Source organism: Plectropomus leopardus, chromosome 11 (assembly GCF_008729295.1).
Source record: "Plectropomus leopardus isolate mb chromosome 11, YSFRI_Pleo_2.0, whole genome shotgun sequence".
Classification (NCBI taxonomy): Eukaryota; Metazoa; Chordata; class Actinopteri; order Perciformes; family Serranidae; genus Plectropomus; species Plectropomus leopardus.
The window spans coordinates 14,921,380-14,942,765 of NC_056473.1; the positions used below are offsets into that span (position 1 = coordinate 14,921,380).

At 37.8% G+C, this 21,386-nt stretch overlaps 1 protein-coding gene across 5 annotated transcripts in view; it reads left to right on the forward strand.

Moving 5' to 3' along the window:
- LOC121950463 (transcription factor SOX-6-like) overlaps positions 1 to 21,386 on the forward strand; it is a 155,199-nt gene that overhangs the window by 62,707 nt on the left and 71,106 nt on the right. For all 5 annotated transcript variants that reach the window (XM_042496467.1, XM_042496469.1, XM_042496471.1 and 2 more), the window contains exon 5: positions 12,202 to 12,291. In XM_042496467.1, the coding sequence (XP_042352401.1) occupies positions 12,202 to 12,291 (90 nt within the window). The remainder of the gene's footprint in view (positions 1 to 12,201; positions 12,292 to 21,386) is intronic.

A 21,386-nucleotide genomic window follows, 5' to 3' on the forward strand; every position in this document is an offset into this window, starting at 1 on the left:
CCACACATCATGCTGTGTGTATGTCTATGTCGCTGTGTGTGTGTGTGTGTGTGTGTGTGTGTGTGTGTGTGCGCTAAGTAGGGTAGGGTTTCATATATCATGCCTAAAGTGGAACCAGAAGCTTGGGTCTTGAACTGGTGTTTTGGGAGCGTGCGTTTGACAAAGAAGTAATTTAGCACTCTGGACGTGAGTGTATTCAGGTTCCACTTGTTTTATTGTATCTAAAAGTAGACACTTTAATATATGTATAAAATAAGCTAAAATAAGACTTTATTAATCCCATGACAGCAGTTGAAGAGTCAGAAGCAGAGAAAAATTAAGAAAAAGTGATTTGAGTGCCAAAAAAGATAAAATATTACAAAAACATCAAATAGATAAAATAACACTAAAATAATGTAAAATCTATATATGTTATACACCTTTTGATTATACAGATAGTATTTGTTCATGATTGATTTTTGTACAGGATAACTGAAAAACACACACACACAACATATAAAGAAATATAGCCTATAAATAATTTTGCACAGTAGGAAATGACACATTTCACACAGTATACATACAACAAAATAATAAAAACATTAACAAATAATTCTGAAAGTATACTGATATATTAACTCAAGTGTGTGCAAATTTATCATACACTCTATGTTATTGCACATCTCAGTTTCACAAAATAAATTACAACATGCAAAAAAGTTTTGTTCCATTCAATCTATATACAAGGATTTCACAAAATGGATTTTCTTTGTATTAAAAAACCCCACAAAACTTTGTTCTTAGAGAAAAAGGTCATTTCTATTCATAATCAGACCATTTAAGTTTCCTTTATTTTCAGGAAAAAAGAAAAGGAAGAAAAAAAATGAAACCCTGAAAAGTACGAGAGCAGAAATAAAATTTGAAAGCACTGCCATTAACCAGTGAATAGATGTTTTACTTTACATTTTAAATTAATTAAATCCAAAATGACCTTGTTGCTGCTTCGGTGCATCATACACCCTGGCTCTTACAGTTTTTAAAGCTCATCAGTCAATCTTGCTTGATTGTTCTCCACCTCACGCACAAAGAGCTGGTGTGGAGAAGTTAGAAAAAATCTTAGGGCTTTTATTCCTCCTTAAAATGAGAAATATTTAAGGAATGAAATCAGTAATGAGATGTGCCATCTGCCCTAGCTCGTCTCGAGCATCCTCACCAGGCTTTTTGAAGTCTGGGATTTTTACCGTAGCTCCATTGGTGCAGAGTGTCATTTCTAATGCAGTGCCTTTTTCTCAATGGCCAAACAATGTTTCCAAACATTCACACAGTTGGGCAGCAGTAGTTGTTGATGTCAGTGCAGTAAAGCAGGACAGACCTGACCTCTGTGGCTGCACAGCAGGGATCAGCAGCCGAGCTTTTCTAGTATTAAGCTCACACCTTCAGTAGAAACACTATCCTTCACCTAATTCTAGGCTGCAGGGTTTCGACCCGGCGCCTTTGGCAGCGTGGCCACCTTATATCACATAAAGTACTTTACACTGCAGGGAGGGAGTACTGCGGGAGTATTTTTAGCACGGGTAGCCTCAGTGGAAATCAAAGCCCCACCCAGGCAAAATTGGGACCCGGCTGAATTCTCTAAACAGCAAGTGAAGTAGAATATTAATTTTTGTACGTGATCACGGTCAAAGGTCAGAGTGTGGGTTTAAGTTGTGTGCCATGTAATTTTTAATTATTTATTTATTTTACCAATAACTGTAAAATTCTTGCTGCTTCTGAATTGTGTGTGTGTGTGTGTGTGTGTGTGTGTGTGTGTGTGTGTGTGTCAGGACTGAAGACAAAAATTATGAGTTATTTGATTACTTTGTATAACAAATTCATAAGTTGTAGAATTATTTTATTGCTCCTAAAAGTGGATAAGTTGCTTGTTGTTTTTTCAGAAATGAGGACTGAACATTTATTCTGTAGAGCGCATTACAAATCAACATTTATCAAAGCACCAGTTTCCCTTTGCTTAATTCTTCAAGATCAGCTCCAGCTTCAGGTCCATCTTCTGGTTTCACCTGATGTTCTGACATTTTGTAGATTTCATATCAACTGAATTTATGCATGCATAAAAACTATTTCTCCATCACAGTTTTAGTCAGGACAGGAGTAAAAATGCACCTTCATTTCATTTACTCACTCCAACATGGTCTCTCGTTTTTTGAACAACACAGCAGTGTCTCCAGCTTTTTTAATGTGAATAATTGCTGGTTTTCTCAGTATCCTATGATGTCAGACTGAATGTTTTTTGAGTTTTGGACTTTAATAACTAAAAAAAAGCAATTAAAATATATTTTTTGTGGAATTATGCATTTTCACTAATTTCTGACATTTCATAGATGAACCGATGAATCCAGTAACTAAGAAAACAGTCTGCAGAATCACTGATAATGGAAAGAAAAAGTTAACTGCCACTGATCTGTTTACAAAAATAGCAGCGACTACTCTATCTCTATTATTAAAATTTTTTTTTTTCTTTGTAATTAAAGGTAAAACTTTATTCTACATGCACAATCATAATTTAGTTGAGCTGAGCTGAACTAATCTAAGATTGTCTAAGATAATCTAAATTAAGTTAGGTAAGGTAAAGTAAAGTATCGGTTTGGTTTATTTTATTTTATTCTATTCTGTTTTATTTTAGTTCATTTTAGTTTAGTAATACAAACTAATACAAAATACACATTAGTTGTATTAGTTAATAGCTATTAATTTTGAAGCCGTGACAAACCAAAACAAGTTTATGCTGACCAAAAAAAGCTGTAGGCTGAAGCCTTAGCTTACTGCTTTGACCCTTTTTACAGTCATTGTTTTTTACTTTTCCCTTTCGATTATAAATCAGTAGAAGTCAACCTGGATTAGAGTATCAGTTTGACATCAAAATTACGAGCTAACATGTGGCCCCTGCAGGTGGCTGCTGCTCTGCTGGAGTAGGTTGGATGTTTCACCGGGTAGCAAAAGCCAAAAAATGTGTGTGCGTGTAAGTGTGTGAAGTTGTGTGAAGTGGGTGATGTATAGAAGAGGGTTACACAGGGCTACTATCCCTCAGAAACACCCCACCCCCCACCCCCACCCCAGGAAGGCCGGCTGCTTTCTCAGGCCATGTTCTGCGACAAGAGAGTCTGGGTGTCATCTGACAGATGAAAATAGTGTGTGTGAAATGGACACCGTGCTAACACGCAGCCAGGCTAACCACTCTGCAGTTTAATGGTTTTACAACACTGAGCGAGCAGTGATAGGCCATTGAAAGTGTGTGTGTGAGTGTGTGTGTGTGTTATAGGGTGTCCGTGCAATTAAATGTCTCAGCAGTGCCCTGGCATTCTTTAATCAGCGTGTGTGGTGTGCATGTATGTTCAAGTGCTTCAGAGTGCACCAGCGTTCTCATGTCAGTGTGTGTGTGTGTGTGTGTGTGTGAGTGAGTGTGTGTGTATGTGTATCTTTTTCCTCCTCTTGGCCGGCCTGTCTCCTCATGTTTGGACATATGTTGAGTTTTATTTCACTGAGACATCAATCCTGCTGGCCAGCTGTTAGGACAGCTGCTCTCTCTGTGCCTCTCTTGCTGTATTCACTCTGTCAGTCGCTCTCATTCTATCTCTCTCTTTCTCTATCTTTCTCTCTGTCAGTCTGTTTCTGTCGCTCTCTCTCTCTTGTCTTCCTTTTTTTCTTTAACAATGCCATCTATCTGTCCTTTGTCTCTGTTGGTTTCTCTTTATCTTTCTGTGTCTTCAGTTGCTCTCCTGTTCTTTCTGTCTGTCCTCTCTCTGATGCTGTGGGGTCTACAGCTGAAGTCACACCACTGACATAAATTTGGAAGTGCAAAGTGTAGCTGTCAGCTTCCATTTACCCATGTTCAGTAGCGAAGTTAAGACACGAAATGTTTTTTTTCTGCCGTGGGTGTTTTACACAAACATCAGGCGCCCACTAAAACATTGGCTTTTGTTATTTCAAACATTAACTAATTTTTCAGATTAATGTTTTTTTCTCTTTACCTTGGCATTTTGACTGCAGACGTAGAAGTTCCAGAGCTTTGCCAAGTGCATATTGTGCGTGTGTGAAGAGGGTGAAAGAGACGCTATGTTTCCATCCAAATGTCAAATGAATTGTAAGGAAACTTTTGAAATGTCATCAAATATAAAATGTGCATTAAATATGGTGCTTTAAAGCAAACAAACTGGCTTCTCGAATGTAGACCCATAGCATGTCAGGAAAACAAACGGAAAGATTCTCTCAAGAACTGTTATTGTTCTGCTGTATATTTTTAATAATAGTCAAATTTCACACTTAAAGTCAAACAGAAAATATATATTTAGCAAATTACCGTAGAACCTTAATGGAGACATGTCCTGTTTTGATAATAGAAACAAGATGTGAGATATTTCACAGAAGTTGGTGATGATATGTTCTTGATATCTATAGACATTTTTCAGACGCTTTTCAAAGAGAGTCAACAAGACAACATTAGATGATGGATTTTAAAGTTTTATGGTGGTATTATTAGTAAAAAAAAAAAAAAAAAAGGGCAGCTGCAAAAGAAAATATGAGATTCACTGATAACAAGTTGAATGTACAAGCATGTTCACATAGAAAAGATAAAGAGAGAAGTTAAAGGAATAGTTTAACATTTTGGGAAATACCCCTGTTCTCTTTCTCTCTGGGCGCCATAGGCATAGATTTCATGGGATCAGGCATTATGTAAAACATGTTCATTTGCTCCTCCCCCTCCTTAAAAAACATGAAAATAAATATTTAAGTCATTTGAATCATGAATTGATGCAGAAAATGCAAAAATCGGAGCATAAATGTTCATTAGAACGCAGAAAATTAAATGTTTGACACTTTTTCTGGTGAAGAACCACCAAACCCCCTTTTCATATGTGTGTGCCCCAAAGTTGAAACCAAATCTACGCCCCTGCTGGGCTCAATGACTTTCTTGGGCCTTGTTGTCACTTTGAGGTTGTTAGCCAACCAGGAAAACTCCAGGAAGTCACTGGCCGAGAAACAGTTCTAGCATGTAACCTCGTAAAACCACAAATTGCAGTTTACATTTTAGTTCATGTGTGGATTTAGCGACCAAAATATAATGTGTTAATTATTGAGATTTAGAGATGTTGGTAAATTTCTGGCGTCTCTAGCTTCAGATCCAGGCAGACATGAAAAGACATGACAGTAGTAGTATGGTAAGTTTGGTATTTTTCAGTTTTTACCCCATTTTCCCATGTTTTTGTGTCCGAAAGACTTCTGTGAACAGCAACGCTTGAAACTGGTCCAGTAATAAGCGACACCGCTGCATGCAGCAGCCACGACACAGGCTTCACTGTAACCACTTGGGGTATGCTTGCAGCAGCAATTTGCATCCATTAAAAGAGCTTGTTTTGTCACTGACAGGCTCAGATTATTATTCTAAGTGTCTTACAATTTATGAAAAGGATTTTTACAGAGATAGACCTTTTTGTTTAAGTGTTGATCCTTTTTGTTTTACCAGAAACAGCCCCAAATTCACAATCCCCAAACCCACCAGACTCCATTTTATCATTGTAAAACACACTTCATTCATACTTGACAGAAGTAAAATAAAACTTACAAAAGCCATCTTGGCTTCTCTTTCCAATGTTCCAACAATCACTAACTCTGGGTTGGTTTAAATAAACCATCAATTCACCCAGTTAGATATGAAAGCTGGCTGGCTCTATACACAGTAAATTGGCGAATGCTGGGCTGTTTCTGGTTAAAAAAAAATGGTCATACTCTTTAACAAAAAGGGTGGATCTCTGTAGGGTCCTTTACATAAGTTGTAACAATCTGAACCCATCAGTGGCAAAAACAAGCTATTTGAATGACAGTGCAAACATACACCAAGAGGGGATATTGCAGTCTTTTTTACAGCTTAATACTGGACCAATTTCAAAAGTCTTTGTTCCCATTAGTCACAAAAATATTTAACCATTGCTTTAATCCTAAAATATAGGGTCCAGGTTGAAAAATACAGAGCTTAGCCCCTAAAACTATTGGCAAGAAAAAAAAATTGAAGTGCTGAACTATTGCCTTGACTTTACCCAAAAATACTCATGAACATTTTTGTTAAGAAACAATCTGTCACCTGGTGTATGTGATAAACTTCAGTGTGCTTGTACAGAAACCTGATAGAACATTCAACAATATACAACAACTTGCACGCTCATGATTATTAGTAGTATATTGAGCCGTCAGCAATATCAAACTGGTCAAAAAATCTGAACATGAATCTTTATTAAGTATAGAAAAGTATAATTGTTGACCATAAAGTAAATCTTGTTACTTATACAATTATCTAGTAGACTTCTGTGTTTCTACTTTGCAGAACATTGAGGATATCATTTAAAGAAATCTTCGAATTGGGAATATACTCCCACTGTGCTCTATTGAGGCCTTTTATTAAAAAGTTCATTCCATGAGAAACTTTTAAACACATGGAAACAGAGAGAGTAAAAGACAGAAAGAAGGAAAAAGCAGGAGACGCAGTCTGAGTGGAAGCCTGTGGCACACTGTGTTGTTCTTGGCAGTGGCTGTTTGGGAGTGTTGATGCTTGCCTGCCACGCGCACACACACATACAGAAACACACACAGAGAGTTGCCTGTGGCTCGTGTAAAACACCCAAAACACTGTCTCTTGGCAGGTTGGCGTGGGGACAGGTGATAAAAGTGTGTTTACCCCTAAACACTCGCCAGCTCGCCGGCTGCCTCGGCGCTGATTTACTATGACTCTCTCTCTCTCTCTCTCCATATCCACTTCTTATCTCCTTCACCTTCCTTCTGTATTCACTTCATTTTATTGCTGACTCATCGTTTTGCTCTCTGTCTCTCCTCACAGTCTTTCCCAGCGTGTGTTGAAACCACCTGGTTTACAGCCAATTACAAACTCTGTTCTCAGGGCCAAGGGTTAGAAAAAGTATCATGTACAACAGTGTCAAAATAATATCAATAAAATACTTTAATCATTAGTATATATCCACAATTCAGTATTTATACATCAGTTGGATTTAAACAGTTTTGGAAAGGTTCAGTTGCTCTTTAATTTTTAAGGCTTTCCTCTTTTCTCTTCATTTTGTCATTTCCCTACATCCTTATGTTTCTAATCTCAATCGATGTTATCTTCTCATTCAGCCAATTTGCAAGAAGCAAAATGTTAGTATTGTATGTTTCTGCAAACCACAAATACGTTTGGCTCTATTTGTACATTTTATATGTGCAATTTTAACATTTCCAAAGTGAGGTAGTATTAAGCTGATTTTGTCATTGGGAGATGGAGCGGACCGTCACTGTTTTCCAGTGGATTTTTTATGTACTAAATTCGGCTCATTTTCCAGTAGGGTTTTGGACACTCAAGGTGGCTATATGTATCAACCAATCACTGTTTTTCCATTATCTTTTTATGTACTAAATGTGTGGTTTTTTTTTATAGCAACCCATAACGGGTTAATCCAGCAACTCTATGGGCACCAAACATGGTTGTGTTTGTAATGGCTTTGTAGACAGTGAACATTTGTAGTGATCCAACACTGTTTGCAAGCTCCTTTTTATGTTCCAAACACAGCTATTTTGTAGCAACGTGTCACTTTTTTTCTGGCAGATTTTCAGTCAAGTCAAGTCAATTTTTTTTTTAAAGCCCATTATCACAAATCACGATTTGCCTCAGAGGGCTTTACATCATACCACATCCCTTTGACCTTAGACCCTCACATTTAGGCAACAAACATGGTGGTTTTGTAGCGATCATCACTGTTATTCCAGTGTTCAGAAACAAAATTGGGAGATAATTGCCACTTTTTTTCAGCTGCCTTTTAAGCAACAAATTTGGTGTTTTGTAGTGACTTGTTGCTATTTTATCAGAGGTCAGTGTCAGAAAAAAAGAGTTGTTTTATACATTACTTGCTGGGATAGTGCCACAAAAAACTTTTTTTTAAAACCGTTTTCCAGTGGGGATTGTGCCCCTCAAGCTGGTGTCAACATTTGCTGATGGAAACACTGGAGCCAGTGTTTTGATTTGTCCATTTTGGGCTACTATAGAACAACATGGTTGATCCAATGGAAGAGGACCTGTTCTGCAAGTATATATAAAGGAAGAAAAACACAGCTCCTTTTTTCAGGTGATTATAAACTAATGAAAACAAAGTTATGAATATTATTTACCATTTTTGCCAACAGATTTAGCCCCTAAGTCATACATGCTGGAACTTTGAGCCAAAACATAATCTTCGCTCAGCTATAACCAAGTTGTTTTTGTGCCTATAACCACAAGTTAACAGCATTTTTGAAATGTAAAGTTGATGGTTTGAATAAATGCACACTGCCAACATTTTTTTCTGGCAATTGGCATGTTCATTCAAACTCATACAACTCTCTGTACTTACAGAAGATGAAAAAAGTGTCCTCGTCACAGTGCTCCTCATCTCACCTTCCCATGTTGACATCATCTTTCCTGCTTCCCTCCTCTCCTGTCTCTCACTCTTTTTCCTTTTATCTACCTTTCCTTCTCCCCTCACCCCATTCATCCACCCTCTCGCTCTTCTTTAAAGCATTCATCTTCCGCATTTCTCCTTCATTTGATAAAGGAGTTAGTGTACGGACAGCAAGGAATTTTTATCCACCCTCCAATCTAAACAGCACTTGATCCCCGACTGGGTCGCGGGGACAGATAGAGAGCCATCTAGGGTAAAACATCTCCATCTCATCCTCTCTCATCCCTCTCTTTTCTTCTCTTCCTCTTTTCCTTCCCACTTACACCTCACCCCTCCCACCCCCACTGTCTGTGTGTCTGATCTGTTTATCGGTACAGGGGGTATAAATTGTGCATCAGAGTACACACATGGTTGACTTACGCAGATGTATCTTGGAGTTACAGGTTGTATTTTCTTCCCTAAGTGCTCCCATAAATTTTGCTCCCTAATTTTGTTTTATAAGAGGTCTGATGAAAGAGAGCACTTCGGCGTCTTTGGGTCTTGTGATGAGGGAAAAAAAGCATCTCATCCCGACCCCATACTCCAGTTTTCCCTCTTTAGCAGCTGTAAATATCACCAGTTGAACCAAATGTACACAAATTCATATCCAGTGGAGCCACTTGTCCAATAAATCGATGAAAATTTGGATGGATTCCTTTGTCCTGAGGGTGGGGAAATTTTATTAATTACCTTATTTTACTGAAATGTGGACCATCTGTCTGGAAATACCCGCTGTTGGGAAATCACCATTATTGCTGTAGATTTTAAGTTGTTTCGTTGTTTTGTAGCTGTCTGCCACCCTCCCTCCCTCACTGCCATTGCACACCCTACCTCACCCCCACACCCCCCTGTTTACATTGATCCCATGTGATCTGCACGGCTGCATTAGCTTATTTACAACAATCATAATCCGACTGTAAACATGCAAGGCTTTAATGGACTCAACGAGGAAGTTGTGCTCGACCGGTGGACGGCATCTCTTGACCACACAATGGGCCCATATGCAGAAACTAAACATTAAGCCATTCACAATAGGCCATGTGCCCTTATGAATGCCTGTAGCGCCTTTTGTCAGGATAAAGGCACCACAAATGAGCTATTGTCTGACTTAACCATTCTAAATCAGGCAAGCCCTTAGGCGCATGCTTTCCACACAGCGCCCAAGAATGTCTCTTTTTTGTGTGTGTGTGTGTGTGTGTATGTTTTTTGACGTCCTTGGTGACTGAAGCTCCAGCATGGGGCCCTGCTTGACCGTGACACCATCTGTGGCACGTCTGCTGGCACGAAAACCAGAGAATATGCACAAATTCTGTCATTTGAAGGACTGTGTGGAAATGTACAGTATTTAAAAGGGAGCAGTTTCACATGCAGACACAACCACACAGGTATTTTGTACCTGAAAGTCATGGAGGAGGTATTAACTGTGAAAAGGTGTACAGTATTTGAGGCAAAAGTATTCAGTACACAGCAGACTCGCTCCTTTCACAGTCATCTTCTCATATGATCATTATAAGTAACATACAGTATAAATTTAGGCAGAATTCTAGCTGGTTGAGATGGAGCTGATTCAGCCACTTTATATAAAGATGGGTAGTTCAACTTATGTGACTTATAAAACAGTCACTGTTTTATAAGTCACAAATAAGTCACAATTCTTAGCAATCAAGTAGGGCTGGGCCAGTGAGAAAATCAGTTTGATATTAAGCCATACCGGTTTACCAAATTTTACCAGGTGTCCCACATGATTCAGCAGTCAATCCTGTGTCCCAGAAGAAAGCGAGTGTCAAGTAGCATAGTGTAATACAGCACTCTGTGTCCACACTTAATCCATTAAATATGCACCTCTCTTATTAAACTATAAAGCTATCAGCTGTGCGCTCCAGATCAGAGTTCAGACGTAAACACTCAAAAGATGGCTGAGTAACCTAAAGGCTGTCTTCCTACATTTGCAGCATCACTTTTTAAATCAGAAAATTGTGATATTTACTGGAAATTACGTACAATATAGCCAACAGCAAGTAATGTTAGCCAAGCTTGTGTTTAGCGATGGCCATTTACCGTCGAAGAAACTTTCAGCTTCCCCACAAAGCTTCCCAGCCAGCTGACACTGCGTTTATGTTTTTGTAGTGAAAAAATTAGGTTTCATATAAATGATTTCTCAATTTAACTTCATGAATTAGGTTGTCCTTTTCCACCATGGCACTTTCAAAGCAAGAAACATATATTTATCTCTCTCTCTCTCTCTCTCTATGTATATATATATAAGCACATTTACACTTGTTTTTGATTTTTACTTTTTTGTCTGCATGAGTGTGTGCTTATTTTCAGACAATTTTCTTGCTCTGATTGAAATTATTGAGTGATTTCTAAACTACAATTGTTTTTTTGTTTTCCACCCCATAGTTGTTCCTTCAACTTTGCTGGATGCTGTCAGATTGGTTCAAACAAAGTGGATCTGAAAAGCGTCGAATTGCTGGCATTGAGTCAGAGTAACTGAGACATTGTTTTTGGAGTAATATGTTGAGCGTTAACTTTAGTTAATTCAGGAAATGAAGGGAAATTAATTGATTCATAGCAAACTTTAAAAAGAAAATGTTTCAATCTGTGGGCTTGGAGGAAGGTGTCAAGTACTTTCAAATCAAAAGGTTCAAATCCAAGTGAAGTAACAAGTTATTGGTCTTAAATAACAAGTTGAAATGCAAGTTCTTTTTTGATTTTGTCAAGTCAATCTCAAAAATTTGTCACTGGAGTCTGACCTGAGGCCAAGTCATGTGACTCAAGTCCACACCTTTGGTAGTTAATTTGATCAATGATAATGCATCATGTATTATAAATTGATCCCTTTTGCATGTAAAATACTTATTTGCAAAGAACTGGTTACTAGCTGTCAAATAAATATAGTAGAGCTAAAATGGTCTCTCTGTCTGAAAATCTGCATTAAATGGATAAAAGCACTAGTGCCTTATGACTGAACTTCAGTAAATGTACTTAGTTACATTCCACCATGGACACCTGGAAGCATGCATACTTTACTCTGTGCATTTCTGTCAAAAGTTGCACCAAAATACTCATGCTTGCACATGTGCAAATATCTCTGTTTGTCTCTCTCTCTCTCTCTTTGCTATCCGCCTGATGAGAAATTGAAAAGTTCCCATTGTTTTACTAAAGTTCACAGCAGGACTCCAATTGAACAAATGAGACCTTATGAATCTTATGAGACCACGTGCCTCTGATGTCTATTATCCTGAGGCTATGAGACACATTGTGAGAAAGAGGACTGCCACAAATAAGACCCCATCTCAGAACAATGCAGACATTCTGAGCTGCTCAGCTGGATGGCAACTGCAAATTCTTTTTTTTTAAATATATTTGAAATGATCCCTTGTTCTCATTTTTAGAAATTTAACAATCCAGACAAATGGGTACTTTTCTCTTTCTTGTGATTTCCCCTCTGTCTGTTCTTTTTGCTTCTTTTCTTTTCCTGGTATATATCTCATAGTTCAGGCTTGTTTCATCTGAACAGGTGATGCATGCATTGTTTTGGAAAGTTCAAACCAGAAAAAGTTATTATCATCTCAAGAATATGACAATGAGATCATTTTACCCTATCTTTTTTGTTGCTATTACACTTTATGGCCCTCATTTAGATTCTTGATGAGTCTGTGTAAGAAAACATTAAAAGTGAAGGTGATTATTTTTTGTGTTTTTGTAGAACCAACTTGCATGGAGAGGCTCCTCTCCAAGGAGTGGAAGGAGCGTGTTGACCGCCTGAATGCCAACGAACTGCTAGGGGAGGTCAAAGGTAAGGGCATCTGCATCAAGCCCAGCATCCACATAAACAACTGCAATTAAATCTACATTCACTTTCACAGCCACAAACAGTGAGATGTCAAGGTTTACTAGAACCAGACAAACTCTTTGCACAATTGTAGCTTGGACCTTTGAGACAGGAGATACAACAATACATGCCGTAAAAAAGAGACAAAAAGAAAATGGCCAGAAAGCAAACTTCCTTTTTTTTTTTTTTTTAGAATAAGTTATACATTTCTGAAACCTGCAGATCCTGAGCATCTAAGGGGATCTATTATAAAACAAACAAATGTGTGCCAAGAAAAGGACAGACTAATTATGTGAATGGTATTGAATGTGTATCACTATGGATTCTTCAGTGAACTTCTACGACTACTTAATGTAACATAAACATAAAGTGTCTTTTATTATTAACCTATTGTACTGAACATCACACACGCCTGCAAAAGGGTAAGTGGTCGGCTGGTCTACCTGTCAATGAAAAAAGAGCAGTTAAGGCCGGTTTAGTCAGCCTACAGATTAGAATTGTAACTTTGATTAAAGGGCGTGCATAAAGGGAGAGGCTGCACTTTCATGCAATGTTTTGTTTCTTGCAATCGATCAATGTACTCCTTCAAAATAAAGCTACATTTGTCTTTTTAAGGAAAAGGACAACAGCAGAAGGACAATTAATTAGTGGACTAGTTATTAGTAGTAGAGATTAGTAGAGATTAGAATATTAGTCTATGCACATCAGATAATTAGTAACATTAATGATAAAATAAGAAACCAAAATTTAGGATTATGTGTTTCCCATGGGGTGCTGGATGAATGACATAAGCAATTTTTTGATTTTTCTTTTCTTTTAAATGCATTTGTCCCTTTGTATCATTCTATGCCCCCTCTCTAGATTTGGAGGTTTTTGGGTGTCTGTGAATGCAGCACAGGCAAAGCTCTTCGTGAGTTCTTTTTTCCGTTAGAGCAGTTTTTGAATTGGGGTGTGGATCGATGGGTGTGAGGAACAGCTGCTGCGAGTGAATGTAAACTTTTAGATCACACAGAATGAATGATAAAGTTTCACTTTCACTGCGCCTGATGTTCTACTGCTCCACCTGTGCCCAGAGTACGCCCTGCGCTCTGATAGTGTGGTGCTATTAACATCTAAATGGCATATATATTTCAACAGTGCTCCTAATGAACAGTCCAGCTCCCATAATAGAAAATCTATTTTTGGTGGCAGATGTTTAAATAGTGGTTGGCTGCTACAAATATATAAATGTTTGGGAAACCCTGTTATGTGATTCCTTAACTTTTATATTTACCTAGCTTTCCATTATCCTTATATACTACACCAATATAATAGAATTCCTAAAGATAAGTCATGGTTTTTTGTTTTCATGTGCCACCCCAAGATTTTCAGTGGCTCAATCTGGCTACACCTTTGAAAATTATCTGAGGGCTCCATTGCATTTATGAAGCTATAAATTGCACCAAAGCAAATGTATTTTCAGCTGTCTCTCGTATTCAAAAGTAGAAATAGCAGCATTCTGGGGGGATGCTTTATTAAAATATAATTTAGCGGCTGCAGAAAGAGAGAAAGCAAAGGATACTCTCAGTTTTAATGATATTACCAGAGACAGTTTGATGTCATGCAACTCTTCATTTCTAAGAATTGCATAAAAATGTTCTGTGATGCTCACTGGATAGTAAGGGATAGTAGTGACAAACAATTTATCCCTTTGACTGTACTGCGTGAACCAAATTGTCAAGTTCATGTTTATGTAAACACAAGTGAGCAGATTTATGAGTCAGTGTTGAAAAGAGAAATAGAATTACCTCAGTTTTGAAAGTGATACAACATAGTCTCTTTAATGATTTGATCCAATTAATTTTACAAATAAAAAAATCATAGATGCTGGCAGATAACAGGTAACTGGTGAAAACTAATAAATTTACTTGTATGCTCTCTTTCTCCTGAGCCACAGTGAATTCTGTTTGTGTGCCATAACATTAGTTGCTAACGGCTCTCTAGTGGAGCTCCTCTCAGTGAGAGAGACCGTTTGTGATCGCCTCCTGTTGAAATGGCAAGCATGGCCTCTGTGGAAAGTGGAAAAAAAGGGACGACAGAGAGCCTTCTACAGCAGTACAGCCCCAACATTGACTTTCACTCCAAGACAGAGATCTGACTCTTTCTCTCTCTCTACATCCTAACACCCTCCATCAACATACACACACAGACTATTTACATGCAGAAACTTATCTTTAACACCTTTTGCAAAGCATCACAGGGCATAAACACGTACGTGCCTGATCACTCATCAAAAGACAGTCCACATTTGTGAGCTGGATAAAAAGAGAAATTAAAAAAAAAGTTTTGAAAGACTAGCAGGCTATTGAGTGATTTAGTTGAACATACACTTCATGACGTCATTTAATTCCCACTTGTGGAATATCTTTTCTTTGGATGAAAATCTGTTTTACTGAGAATTACAAAATGGGATATCTGGTCTATATCCAGGTCAAGTGCTCAATCCATCTCATTGCAGACCTTTACAACTTCAAGTTTCTTTTTCTATTTTAATTTCTATGCATTTGACTAGAAGACATAGATTTAAAGATAACAAAGCTCTTTTGTTGCAGTGTACTGTCAACTGAAAATGAGAAACCAATCGAATAAGCTGTCCAAGGCCAGTCAGTGTTTGCCTTACATTATGTCGAATCTGTTCATATCTTACCGCTTTTGGTTTTTATTTCCTCATTTTATTGGAACTAACCCTCGGTCACTCAGCTTTTTTGTTTTTGTGTTGATCATCTGTTAATTAAATGTTGCTTTTCAATACAACAATTTTTTGAGCAATGCTTCTATTAATTGTATCTCCTTTTCCACTGCTTACATTTTGAATCTGTCATTTTTCTAATGATAAAGGTCCTGTTATTTCTTGCCTCTCTAAAAATGTTCTCTCTCAAATTGCTGTTCAGTCAATTTAAACACCCTATTCAGCAAACATTATCAGGCTTAGTCTTTTCTCAAATCTAATAAAAACCAGAAAAAGGCAACAAAAACAAAAGCAGCATAAAAGGGGAAAATGTGATCAAGTTCACTTTCTGCTCTGAAGCAAGCCTCTCAGGCAGTATCCTGTCACAGGGAGAGGCAGAGCACCTGTAGACTGTATGTCTAACTTTAAGTACATACAGTTTATCTTAATATCTTAACACTGTGAGGAGTGAAGCATGTAGACAAGTCTGTTTCTTAAAAATGATGCTTCTATACAGCTAATTTGCAACAGAAAATATGTTAAGAGGAAAACACAATAACGGCAAACTATTTTCTATTACCATGTTACTTATTTAAGACAGTAATGCATTTCTTTATAACACCCTGTAGAAAGTAATTCTTACACTACTCATTACATTACTTTTGTGTTACTCCTCAACATCGCCTCAGATGCATTGTCTTGTAGCAAATTGCAAGTTCATGATGATGTATAGTTAAATCCTGTATATTCCCACGTAACCGCACAAAGCAAGGATCAAGAGAATCAACCTAGCAGGGACCATACATCAATATGACATCAGAAAGACGTTGGACCCTTACACTGGACAGACATTTCATTTTATTTGGAATGAAAAATTGGGTTTTTAAATGTCAGTGTTAGAATTTCACGCTGTGTGGACGTTGACATTATGATGCTTTGCATTCATTGGGTTTTGCTCTCCATATAAATGTCATTTTCTATGTCAAGATGATGTTGGCACGGAAGTTTGGAAGACATTGTATTTTGATTTTCAATACATCTTAAAACCAACAAAATATCAACTTCATTTGTTGTCAGAATTTTGCATCAAATGTGTTGACATCAGACACTGTCCTGACATTCAAATTTGGTCACCCAATGTCACAACCTAAATTCAAACATATATAAATGAGACTTTGGCCTTCCTAACTCCTTTTAGTACGGTTTCTGCCTCAAAATAATATTTTAATAGGCCTAAATAAAATAATATAAGCAACTAGCCTTCCTAACACAACTACATGATGATTGTTGCATATGAACTGCATTTAATGGGCTAAACACACTCATTTGAGTCACTTACCTACCAACCCATGGCTTTATAGCAGACTAGTCTAGCTTATGTCTTACTTTGTAACACATTACCCCCAACTCTGTTTAACATAAGGAGGGAATGTTGTTTATTATTGTAAAAATCACAAAAACTTTGATACTAAATATATGGAAGAAATGTTTATGTACAGTGTATTTATTCATTTCCACCAAAATATCCAATCTTGAAACATGACTATCACTGGCCATGACTAAAGCATTTTCATGGCTATGTTTAGGCCATGGCAGCACTTGGTTAAAATTTGGGAAATATTTGTGTCTGGTTTAATACAGAAAAAAATTACAGTCACTTGACATTTTATCAGCATTTAGCAGAAACCAAGATTTTCCCTACACAAAAGCGCTTTTGTTGCCTAAATGTAACCACAGAGGAGTGTCTGGATGCAAATCCTGGATTCTGATGTCATGGTCCTGCACTTTTTATGTCCACCAGTGGAACAGTGTGACACCAGTGGTAGAGCTGTGTATTCTATTAGCTTCACGTTCCTAAACAGGGAATCCCTAAACAGGGAACCCTTATTAATAGCTGACATGAAAGGCTCACACTATATTTTACCCCAATTAAGATGCAAAATTGTGGTAAATCATAGCTTTGTGCATCTTTTATTCAATGTATGTAATTCAGTATTGCTGACAGTTAAAAGTTGGTATGACATTAGCTTTTCATTTTATTTATGTGACAGAAAACCCCGTTAAGATCTTAGAGGTTCAGCGGAGGCGACCAGAACCAAGACAACAGCATGTTTGTCCTATACATAAAGTTGGAATGTGCAGTATATTAATTTCTTGTGTGTTAGTTGAAGACACTAATAACATGCATAAATATAGCATGCACCAGTACATGCATGCACATAAAGGCTCACACACACACAGATGTCTCTGTTCGTCCAGCTGCGTCCTGACCAAAGAATCACTCTAACTGCATTCAAGCGTTGTAGTCTTTTATTTCTTGACGGCTGACATAAAGCCCAGTCGGACTGACCTTAATACACACAGACAACTGTTGCTCTGTGTCTGCTCACACAACAACTTGAACCTATATGTTAAGTTGCAGTTAATTTTAGGGTGAAGAAAACTGATGACCTCCATTTATTTTCCTGGAACATTCATTAGCGTTCAAAAACACACTCAACATGCTTGAAATGTACAGCAGATATATATATTTGGTTTTCTTAAAGAAATACTTCACTCGCCAAATGACGATTTGTAAATCAGTGACTCACCCAGTGTTACATTGAATTTGTAAAGAAAACTTTGTTTTTCTAGCGTGCCACTGGTGAACAACGAATCACAAAACTGAAATAATTCTTGATGAATTGAAGTCATGGGGGTCTGCATTTAGCACTTTATCAAGTCCTATGCTCAGAATTTACAAAACAAGACAGCGTTTTCTGACAGAGACCTGAACTGAAAGTGAAATGTATCTATTCTTTCGGTAAAGCCAAATTCTAGTGACAAAAACAGTCTTTTTACCTCGCTGAACATGGGAGTTGCTGGTCTACTGCTGCCTCGACCAGTTAGTTAGTTTGTGTTATTGTGTGACTTTGATGTTTTAAAGGATTAGATCAGATTCAGCAAAGTCACACAATAACACAGATGGACAACCTTTTTGAGGCACTGGTAGACCGGCAACTCCCGTGTTAAGCAAGGTAAAAGTAATATCCTTGTCAGTACAGTCTGACTTTGAAGATAGCATAGATTCGTTTCACTTTTAGTTTAATACCCTCTCTCTCTCTTTCTCTCTCTCTTTTTTTCAAATAGAAGGTAGAAGGTAGATTTAGTGGTCATTTTTCTAAACAAAGTTTAAAAAACAAAATTACTTTTGTCCTTGATCCTGCTACATCTTTGGAGTTTAAGGATGAGTTGATTAAAATCAGCAGCTGCTATGAAAATTCCATCTGGGTCCTTGGGCATATTGCTGCTGGTGGTATCACTCAATTCCTGCAGTACATTTTTGAATTTGCATCAGAGTCTTGTGCCCAAATGGCTCCCACAAGGTCAGTCCATCCAGTGCAACAGCTTGACCTGGGATAACCATGTCTCTGTGAAGATGTGTGCAGAGCATTCTCTGATTTCACATTGCTGAGTGAGCCATAATTGCATCTCATCCACTCCACTCTCCTGCGACCGGACATTAGCCAGAAGAAGGCTTGGTAGAGGAGAGGCTCTCGGTCCAAGTCGGGTTAGCCTCGCCCTGATGCCGGCTCACCTCCCACTCTTTGTTCGGTTTTGTGTCTCCCCCCTGGTCTGACTTGCGGCTTGGCACATGCCACCTGTGGAGAACCTCTCGCGGTCTTTCAGTTCAAAACCCACACAACTTTTCTAGATGTTGATAAATGCTTCTCTATCACAGAAAAGTTGTGCTTCAGCGGAATGGGTCACAGTGTTGAAAAAAAAAGAAAAATATAGCAAAAAAAGAAGCAAGGATTTGCTGCTGGCTGCTGTATCTACATGTGCTGCTCTATGTGGGCATTTTAATTTTTTTTTCTCTTACATTCTTTTTAAGGACAACAAGGCTTAAAAAAGCAGATAAATATAAGGTTTCTAATTATAATGTTAGGTTTAGGAGCTGACACATCAGACAGACATTCAAGGGTCACTTAAATCAGGCATATTATCCATTAAAATATTTTATTTTTATACGTATGCTGACTATCTGGTGAAGTTGTTTACAGTAAACCTGAATGTTTGCTGATTGAATATGATATCTTTGTTTACACTACATTTACACTTGTTACACTTGTTTTGACAAAATGTAGTGACCTTGTTTGTCTTGGGGCCTGTGGGCTGATGGGAAGTTGAGTGTCAGAGTGTTTGTGGTGCTGTGATGTCTGTAAGTCATCCAGAGGAACGCTGGGAGTTTGGCAGATAAAACATGATGGTTTGGCAGGAATCCAGGGCCACCATGAGGTGTCATAATGTGAGTGTGTTCTCGATCATATTTGTGTTTGATTTTTCGTGTCATTGCATGTGTGTGTCATGAAATGTGTTTTAAGGGAAGTGGCTGGGACAAGATCTTATCTTATATTGTGTGACTATAGTAAACAAATACATAAATATAAATGATAAGAATAATGGTAAAATAGTGATTTATTTTATTATCTATTTATTTTCTGTGAAATGCCTCACTCAGTCACATATGCAAGCAGGCATGTATATACACTGAAGCCCCTTTACCACTGCACAACAATACACTAACGCGTGCTACCGCTCAGCTTTTGTATTCATAGCTTTCAAACCTGAGCAAATTGCCTTGACTTCTTTCAAGGCAATTAACAATAAAAGTTGTAATGACCCAAAAATTAGCAAGAAATGTGTAAAAAGTACAATAATGCTACATGAAAATAAAAAAACCCCAAAACAAATGAACCAACAGAACAATAAGAAAGTTAGAAAAAAAAAGTGCTTACAAATTAGGTATGGCTATTCATCAGTTTCTGCTCCAATCGGCTTCCATCGACAGTGATGGAAATGTAACACTCTGATGGACTGTGCACTAATTTCAGTGCCATGCAATGATGGGTCGCCAGAATACTGTCCATCTCCATCCAAGCAGTGCTCAAATATTGTTCCAAATTAATCTGCACCGAGTTTGAAAGAGAGACTGAAGTAACCACCATTATATTTTCGCTGACCCCCATTCAGCTTTCTGCCATTTACTGTCCTCTTCTCTGGCCCGTTTGTGTAGTTTGACATGACACACCTGTAAAAAAAAAACAACACACACTCACACACACACACACACACACACAAAGAAAGGCATACTTGTCTGCTGCAGGGCCGTGTACACGCTCTGCTCTATTGGCAATGGCAAAGGAGTCTGTTGCCTAATTTTTGCGTGTTTTCCGTATTTAAAAACAATGCTTACACATGCTAATTTTGGTGGAAAAGGATTTAACATACACTTTAAAAATAGATAAACGGGGTAATACAATGTACAATATTTTGCTGTCCTATGAAAACATTTATCTGTGAAACTGCTCATTTTATTTTTAGATTAACTAAAAGTGTTTCTTTATGGTTTGGTTAAATAGTGCATGTAGTGTCACAAAACCTACTCCTAGCTCATAAAATATGACATTTTGAATATATATGGTTTTCACAAGACATTGCTGTACCTGTCTGTTTTTTTTTTGCTTAAGAAAAATCTGGGAACATTTGCAAAACAATTGAGAAGTAAAAGGAAAATACATTAAAACAATTAATTAATGCATTGACATACAAAAAGATTGATTGAATTCATTGATCCAAACATCCACAAATGACTAACAAATAGCTCATCCAGAAGTAAAAGTTTTGACACCATGCTCTGGTGTCGATTCAGAAACAGATCCTCCAAACAGAGTAAGAAAACACTTAAAGGCTTTGTGTTTTGGCTGGTGCCCTCAGCAGGTGTCGTGAATAATCCTGATGGATGGAAAACGGAAAACGTCTGAGATGATTATTGGTGCCAGAAGCATTGAAGGAACGCAAGGCGTCGCGTTTGGAATGCACAGCCAGTAATCCACAAGGATGAATCATGGCGCTGTAATCACAGTTGTTGCAATTACACAATAGACTTTACTTCACTGCAAGAAATGTAGGGGAATAGGAAGAAGTTTGTGTGTGTGTGCACATTATACAATGTCCATCAGTGTTGCAAGACTGACCAGAAGGAGAGGAGAGGAGAGGAGAGGAGAGGAGAGGAGTTTTGACACCATGCTCTGGTGTCGATTCAGAAACAGATCCTCCAAACAGAGTAAGAAAACACTAAAGGCTTTGTGTTTTGGCTGGTGCCCTCAGCAGGTGTCGTGAATAATCCTGATGGATGGAAAACGGAAAACGTCTGAGATGATTATTGGTGCCAGAAGCATTGAAGGAACGCAAGGCGTCGCGTTTGGAATGCACAGCCAGTAATCCACAAGGATGAATCATGGCGCTGTAATCACAGTTGTTGCAATTACACAATAGACTTTACTTCACTGCAAGAAATGTAGGGGAATAG